This window comes from Tremella mesenterica (genome assembly GCF_000271645.1).
Source record: "Tremella mesenterica DSM 1558 unplaced genomic scaffold TREMEscaffold_14, whole genome shotgun sequence".
NCBI classification, from domain to species: domain Eukaryota; kingdom Fungi; phylum Basidiomycota; class Tremellomycetes; order Tremellales; family Tremellaceae; genus Tremella; species Tremella mesenterica.
Genome location: NW_006711238.1, coordinates 160,656 through 169,370, shown reverse-complemented (window position 1 = coordinate 169,370; position 8,715 = coordinate 160,656). Strand labels below are relative to the sequence as shown.

Sequence of the window (8,715 nt, the reverse complement as noted above, 5' to 3'; positions counted from 1 at the left end):
TAACAGAGAGGACGGAGGATGAAGTGATGACGTCGAGGAGAACAGGGATGGCGAGGACTAGAAGTGTCGGGCTTGGACCAACTGTGTTTGACAAATAAAGAGGAGATTCATAACTGAAGAAACTACTGAAAAGTACAAGTTTATATAGACTAAAACTAGTTACCGTCTGCGAGTACCGTTGGTCACCCTTGACCACCTGTAGCTACCATTTGTAACTACCATCTGTGACTACCATCTGTCATTACCATCTGTCATTACCATCTGTAATCACCACCTGTAATCACCATCTGTAATCACCATCTGTAATCACCATCTGTGATTACCGTTTGTGATTACCGTCTGTATTGTCCTTATCAATCCTGATTAATTATGAGTCACTATTACTTTGAGTCCATACTTATTCTGAGTCATGATTTCTGATTCATGACACCAGGCCCCCGCATACCTTATTCTCCCGTTGTACTTTGCTGTAGGTGGTCTCAGATCTCCTGAGTTACGTGTAGAGTAAAGAGGTTAAGACGTGATAGGGGTTTTGATGGTCAAAGGAGGGTCATTGTTGGTGGAATAATTGAGGTGTCACAACGTCGTTTGTGACATAAAGATCAAGCCTGTTGTTGATCGTTGTGTGTCTTTACATCCTGCCCAATTGGCATCAGCCCATCCTGCTAGATTGCTAGCCTCGCCACCAAGACAAATACCATGTAACCAAGTGGACCGAAGGTATGTAATTACCATTATTCCTTCCTCCCACACTTTCTTCGTCACCCGGGGGGGGGGGGGGGGGGGGGGGGGGGGTGAGATACCTAGCAATGTATGATGCTGCATATGATATATCTGGTTGAGTACATGTGGCTAACCACTGTAGACATCCTATCAACTCTTGAAATGGTCAAATTTCACTTTCCACCTCCAACATCAAAGGATTTTTTGCAGTAAGGGGTAGTGGCGTTTTTCGGTCTCGATGTAAGTCGTTTTCAGGGAACTTCTGAACTATCTTATCAATGTACGCTGGTTGGTTTAACCATATCGTCTTTTCTTCTCTGTTCCTTGTTACCTTCATACCTAGAATGGTACTTATCTCCCCCAGGTCGGTTATTATCCACCTTTTCCCTAGCCCATCGAAAATTTCCTTGGCTTCTTCCTTCGATTTCATGGCAAATACTAGATCATCGACATAGGCTAGCAGTATTGCTGCTCCCTTTCCTTCAATTTTCCCTTCTGGTCTATAGTAGAGACCCCACCTTGACTCAATTCTTGAAAACCCTAGGTGAGATAATCCTTCCCCAAGTTCTATCCACCATGTCCTACCCGATTGTTTTAAACCGTAAAGAGACTTTATTAACTTCAAGGTATTACATCCAGGTTTCGGTTTCATAGAGACAGGTCGCCCGCTACGCGGGCTCCCGCCCCTCGTGCTGAATCCCGTGAGCAGGCACAAAATCAAAATCACATGCATTCACATTTTACCTCCAAAAAAGCAAAAAATCTTGTAATCAAAGGAGAAGCTGACGAAAGACAACGTTTGGAGTCACTGTATCCTCCTTGCCATAATACACCCGGCCATCCTCCCTTTGCTTGAACCTCGAGACCGCGGTGTATAATTGTCCATGAGAAAACGCCGGGTTGGAAACGTCCAGCCCCACCCAATGCAGAGTCAACCCTTGGCAGGAGTTGACCGTTGTGGCATAGGCAGGAGCAAGAGGAAACTGTTTTTGCTGGAGGGTAAAGCCCTTCCTGGGCAAGGGGTATTCAAAGGTGATGCGAGGGATAAGGATCGTGTGAGGTTGAAGCATCCCAACACCATTGACACCACGAATGAGCTGGCAGGTCACCGTCTGACGACCCACCCCTGTCACCTTGAGGCGCACATTCTTCACCAAACCTCTTTCCTGGGAGAAGTTGCGGAGCAGGCGGACGATGGTGTTCACCTTGATGGACAACACATGAGGTGGCACCCCAGGAGGGGTCTGAGCATGAAGGAAATCCTGCTGCGTATGGGGCTGCAGAGCGCGGCTGTCCTCAGGATTGAGAGCTTCCACCTCCTTGATGGTGTCATGGGAGTAGCTGACACGCTCTTCACCATCAATGGTAGAGATGATGTTGGAGTTGTAGAGGTCACACTGGCGATTGGTGGCGCAGAGGATGGACCGGTGAAGGCATGCCACCGCATCTGACCGGATATGTTGTGGAAAGACAAAGTCGGTGAGGTCCTCCCCTGTGAGGGCGGTGGGTATCATGGACAGGTCAACCATGTCGTCCTGCAGGGGGGTAGTACCGTCGCCCACCATGTCGACCATGTCGGCAAGTTCGATGTCGTCTGCATGTCTGATGGGCGTGATGAGACGGTGGACAGTGAAGTGACGCCACAGGTAGGAAGTGCGCATGGACGCTTCCACGATCTCAGCCTGGGTCCCCCCTCTGATGACCGGGGCACACTGTCAAAAGTCTCCAAGCAGAACGAAGGGCTTCCCCCCAAAGGGCAGGTTGGGGTCACATGTGTCGCGCAGCAGGTTATCAACACAGGCAAGCACAGCCTTGTTGGCCATGGGAGCCTCGTCCCAGAACACACAGCACGCCTCCCGCAGCAGGTCCGCACGTGGGGAGTGGGGGGTAACCATGGATGCCAGCTCCTCGTTGCGCTCATTAACAGGGACTTTGAAGAGGGAGTGTATGGTTATCCCCCCCTCGTACAGGAGAGCAGCAAACGCTGATGAGGCCCCCACTAAGGGGATCTTGCCTTCGGAGCGCAGTCGGTCCAGGAGAGCAGCCACCAAGTAAGTCTTCCCCCTACCCGCTCTCCCATCGATGAACACACATGAGGGACGTCCCCCCATCACCGCTCCCATGATGTCATCGTAGATGGCCCGCTGCTCCGCATTCAAATGGTTGAGTCTCATGTCGGCCTGTTCACGCAGCTCCACCCGTCTGTCAGCAAAGAGGCTGATGTGATGCGCCACCTCCCCTTCAAACTCGTTTGGTACAGGCAGCCCAAAGTCCGCCAGAGACTTCCCATGCTCACCCAGCATCCGCCCTATCTCCTGCAACGCCCTCTCCTTACCCCTGTCCAGATCGTTTTGAGCGTGCAGGGTGAAATCCTGAGCCATTACCTCTCCATACTCTTCCCACAGCAGCAGAGGCCCTGGAGCGTCGTTCAGCAGCAGGTCCACAAACAGGCCCCTCAGGGTGGCAGGTGTCAAGAGATTGGCCAGCCCCTCCCGGAGAGCCATCTGCGCCTCGTTCTCAGCCACAAAGAGGCCCAGCATTCTTGCTGCCTCCTGAAAGGTATCATATTCTATGCCGTCCACAGTCTTGAGGTCGGCAAACGACCTGGCAGAGCGTGCATTGGCAATGGCACGCAGGTAAAAGAGCTCCCCTTGTGAGGCTTTGACCAAGGCAATCCTTGTAACATGAGGGTTCTGTCTTGGGACAACCACCTTGGGAACCTGATTGTCTGGGAGATCGGTCTCCTCATACATGGGGACACCTTCCCCATGCCTCGTACCCACAGTGTCAAGACGGCAGTGTCGAAAGTAGTCGCAGAATGTGAGATCATCAAAGGAAACTTGAGCCTGGTCGCCGGGGGTGAGCACAGTGAGGATGCCAGAGGGGCGATGGAAGTAGCGTAAAAGGGGGGACATGCTCCCCGCCTCACCCCGAGTGGCACCGTATCGTATTGTGTTACGTCCAGGGAGGTGGATCGGGAGGCATTCCACTCCAGGGTACCGGTCTGATATGTTGTAACCCAGTATCCTCCAGGTTGCCTCGCTTGCGGAGAGGTGACGGCCACGTTGGAAATGCTCCGCCTCATTGTAGACCTCTCCAGCAACAATTGCAATACGGGAGTAGTCCGGACCCTTGTTGACATACTTGAAGAGGTATTGGAAGAGGGCGGACGTGCTGGCAACATCCACATTGATGTGGCACTGGTGACGCCTGAGCAGCTGTATGTTGTAGCTCGCCACCCATTCATCGCCAGGGTTCAGCCTCCTGTACTTGACACGTCCAAGCTTGTCCATGGTTGTCGTGGGTTGAAGGGGGTGGGGGAATCCAAAGCGACACACAGGCTCCCCGTTGATTGTGCGCCTGCAGTACTGGGAAGGACCCCCATCTGGGTGACGGTGCATCATGAAGCAAGTGACCAACGCTCGGTCGGCAGGGTCAGAGGGAAGGGAGGCAGAGGCCACAGAATCAATGGCTTCGGTGGAGATCAGGTCGCGAGGGTAGCAAAGGAGGATGTGGGCGTGAGGGAGCCCTCGTTTTTGGAATTCAATGACTTTGATGCTGTACAGGGGTGATCCGATGTCAGGGAACAGGTTGCGAAGGTCCTTCATGATGAGTAGCAGGCGTTCGTGGAAGACACGCGCAACAATGACAGGCTTGTCTGTGTAATCCTGCCCGGGTCGCAAGGAGGCAGATATTTCAGGCCAGTTTGGGTTACAGGTGACAGTCACAAAGAGAGTGGGCTGCCCATACGCAGCAGCCAAAGCAAGGCAATTAGCCACATTCCCTTCCGCCCAAGCTCTCCCACCAACAAACCCCATTGGCAGGTAGATGTTCTAGTCTTCAGGGATGTCACTGAGAAGGGTACTGGTTGGGGAACTACGGCTGACTTTGCCGTAGTGGAACGTTGAATGGTAAACAATAAGATGATCGTTGATGAACTGCAGCTAACTTTGCTGTGGTGCGTCAAACTGCTGAGTGGTAGCTCTCCTTGACTCAAAGGTGGTAGCTACTGGATATATCTCTTGCTACTGACAACAATCAAGGGTCGCTGAAGAAGCTTAGCAATCTGTAAACTATCTATACTTCTCCTCTCTCCTCATGATATCCTGCTCCGCTGACTTAGCCGCACTTTGTCTTGCTCCCTCAATCTCCTTCTCCTACCTTTGTTGTAGTTCTTCGCTAGGCGGGGTTGTTGTGACAAATACCCTTTAGGTTCTCATAACTTCCTCGTAGTTGGTCTCAGTGGTTTGGGTGGTGGTGGTTGATGATGGATAGTGGTTTGGTGATGGTGAAAGGAGAGTCAGTGATGGTAGTTGTCAGGGATGTTATGACATGGTTCGTGACAGATGATAATACAGAGGGGAAAAAGAGCACGCATCAATTCTACATGTCTCTATATTTATCACATTCCACTCACACACAGTAAACCAGGGACAATCGAATAGAGTTCAGAGGATAAGTTGAATGCCGGAATGTTTGACAGAAGGGGTAATTATCCAACGGCGGTTCGGCCGTCCTGGCCCGATTCTATCGTCTAACAGGGTTGCAGGTTGGGTTGAAATCGATGGAACTCTCGTGGAAATCTGGGTGTTTCTGGTGCTAGGTGATGGATTGTGTCTCCTCTGCAATTGATGTGGCCAAAGAATAATATTGAGGAATCAGCAAAGTACCAACTTTGCTGATTGTACTATATACTGTCTACAGGTGTCCACATCTCTGTTCCCCTGTTTCTCCTACTGCAAGTTTCTAAGTACATACGCAGACAGGTAAAAAAAACCGCTTTTGAGCAAACCCAGGGGGAAATTTCAAAAGGGAAAACCCGTCCCTACCTAATTGCAGCACTGCCTCCAAATCCCGCCCATCTCTATCCTAATCCGTCGAGTTTGATGGATCTGCATCCAGTCGTTGTTACCCCGTAACAGATTAGTCTCGACAAAACAAAGAGGAAGTTTGTCTTACTAACAGTGTATCAACCATATACTGGATGCACATACGTATCTTGAGGCATTAATCCTGGGTGTCTCAAAACATATGTGTCTCCCTCATCCCCTTCCCCTGCCTCTCAGGTGCACTAACTGGACCCTTGATATTACTACGCAATGGTGGTGGACCTTCACTGCTTAAACAATTCATGGACTAAGTCTTTGGCGTCACGTTTGTCACGTTCCAATTGGGTCAAACACCCCCGTGACGCAGCCCGATTCTCAATAGCTTGGGAATACACATGCGCCACCCCCTCGGAGATGTTGGAGAGAGGGAGCATGGAAGGTAGCTGTGTTAACTTACTTTGCACCTCAAGATGACTCTGCTCTTCACACGGTGTGGTACAGGCACAAGCACAATTACTTTCATCAATTGGAGAAGTGAGAAGTGTAAGTTTCACTGGATTTTCCTGATTTATAACGGTCCGTGGACTCCGTGTAGTTAATTGCTCGTATGACAAGTGTGAACCAACACACGTCCAAGCATCATAGAATTGTCTTTTCTTGCCACTAAGCTCAGATCTCATTATGATGAGGATACCAGTAGATGTCCCTGACATTGCAGCTTTTTGGGTCGCTTCACCTAGTGCCTGCCACCTGCTCAGCTCTTCCGGTGTGGTCGTCACCAGGCCTTTCAGGGTTTGAAGCCGGATCGACTGATCCCTTTTGCGCGTACCTGTCCCCGTCGAGGAGCCGATACCGGACATCTAGAACCGAGTATGTTGTTTCTGTTTTCCTACTAGGGAAAAGGTATGTGGTATGAGAAAGAAGGGGAGGAAAGTTACAACTTATCAAGTCAGAAGGAGATGAGTGAAAAATGGAACTCCACGCGGATATCCCTCCCGCATTACAAACGTAAAAATCGATCCTTTATTCAGCGGGATGGAAATAGTGGGAAGAAGCCGTAATGACGTCGTGCGTGCGGTAGGAACAGGTAGTGAGGACATCTATGGGTTCCAGGAAGCCTTCTCGACTTTGGCAGGCAATCAGGATGTGGTGAGTAAACGGGTTTCTCCCCTGTTTACATCTTGTCAGGATCACGGGTACCTGGTTACGGGAGTGTAGTAGTCATACTTCTTTTTCATTGACTGTGTCCTCTCCTACTACCCCTATTCCATTTTCTCACACCACATGATACTTTTCCTCGATCCCCGTGTCTCATATACATCCCTGTCTTACTTCACTCTTCTACCCCATATCCATTTCCGTCTTTACTCTGTCGCATCGGTATCACCCCGTTCCCCTTTTCCCATATATGTAGATGCAGTTTACTTCCATAGCCCCCTTGTCAAATGTATTTTGTGTTCTTTAGTGTTATCTTTCGCCACTCAATCTCAATAACCTTTCAGGTCTTTTAGATCTTCTACATCAATAGGTTTGTCCCCTATGAGGCCTCTACAGCCATAGCACAAGTGAAGCAGACTAGCTAAAGAGATGGTAAAGATATGAAGGATAATGTGTGAAAACGGGTGATGAAAATGCATGAATTCCGGGTGTGCAAAGTCGTGTCTACCGTGTGTTGCCCTCCGCCACAGGTATAGTGTCACCTTGCCATCAGGAAAGACCCATCTCCCTTTGCATGAGCCGTGCTTTTACAGACAAGATTTGCTTACCATTTCTCAAGCAAAGGAAATACCAATCTTTGCAGAGTGTCCGTTACAGGGATATCATGCGGGAGGTAGTGATTCTGACATCCATATGGCTTAATGCCGGCCAACACACGTAATACTGACCAAGGCATATGACCTACTCATAGGGCGCAAAAGTCCTGTCCCAACCCCAAATTCACAGCCAAAATTGCTCTTTTTCCCATAACATTAGTCGGGAAGCCACTACAAAAGGCATGCATGCAAAGGAATGAGTAAGATGCTGGATGTTCTACTATCATCTCCATGGAAGCATAGAGCTGTCTTCCTGCAGTTTGGTTTGGTACGGGTGGCTGCAAAAGACTCACCTGCTATTCACAGCCAGGGGAGGGGACAGGACTTTTGCGACCTACCGAGTAGATAAACATTTTCCAAAACATCTTGATTCCAATGGCCTGCACAAGCAATATTTTGAGCTGATACACCTTCGATTTTGGCCAGCTGAGTTCCTCCAGCTCTATTGATATGTGTCTTTTTTCCCGTATTGACTTGTGTGCTTTTCAAAGCCTGAGTAATTGGATCATATTGTGCTTTATACATGAGCTGATCTGTATGGGAATAAAACAAATGTTGGAGGAGTTTATCATTGTACCATGTGTCACAAGAACCAAGTTTGGGAAATTCCTCTTCTCCAAGGCTGCCGGCTTGAAATTTAAGTGGATTAACATTCTGTCACGAACTATGTCGTAACATCCCTGACAACCACCATCACCGACCCTCCTTTCACCATCACCAACCACCACCCAAACCACTGAGACCGACTAGGGCAAAGTTACGAGAACCAAGAGGGTATTTGTCACGATGTCATGAATAGTGATAAGGAATTCTGACTCATGCTCAGAATAGTGATAAGGAAATATGACTCATGCTAGGAACTGTGATAAGGATTGAAGGAAAATATGAGTCATGGTATTTAGCAGTTCAGCAGTGAGGCATTTACGTGATTGGCTGAAGCCTGGAAGGTTCAGCAGTTTAGCAGTGAGGCATTTATGTGATTGGCTGGAATTAGTTTCCCACGGTGCACTCACTTTGAGGCATTTATGTGATTGGCTAGAAAATCCCTCACACGCTTTTTATTTAGTACACCTACTTTAGTTTTGAAGGGTATATAAGGAGCACATCTCCCCCCTCTTTCTTCAGCAATGTATCTTCATCTTGAAGTTGAACTTCATCTTTGAAAGTCACCTAGTTGGTTCTAACCCAACACCTCAGTACCCTCAGTACCTAAGGCAGTCATCAAGCTCTACGAGCCAGAGACTAAAACCCTTCAGTACCCAAGGCAGTACTTTGCTACCGCAGTCTACCCGCAGGCGTGACACACGACAACCCCGCCTAGAGGAGAACTACGGCAAAGTTAGGAGAAG

The 8,715-nt window shown here is 49.2% G+C and overlaps 1 protein-coding gene across 1 annotated transcript; it reads right to left on the bottom strand.

The window, feature by feature from the left end:
* Positions 1–5,692: 5,692 nt before the first annotated feature.
* On the bottom strand, positions 5,693–6,412 carry TREMEDRAFT_65324 (uncharacterized protein; the record flags this gene model as incomplete). Its single annotated transcript, XM_007007515.1, has 2 exons — positions 5,693–5,778; positions 6,010–6,412. The coding sequence occupies 2 exons, from the start codon at positions 6,410–6,412 to the stop codon at positions 5,693–5,695; spliced, it is 489 nt and encodes a 162-aa protein (XP_007007577.1).
* Positions 6,413–8,715: the final 2,303 nt, after the last annotated feature.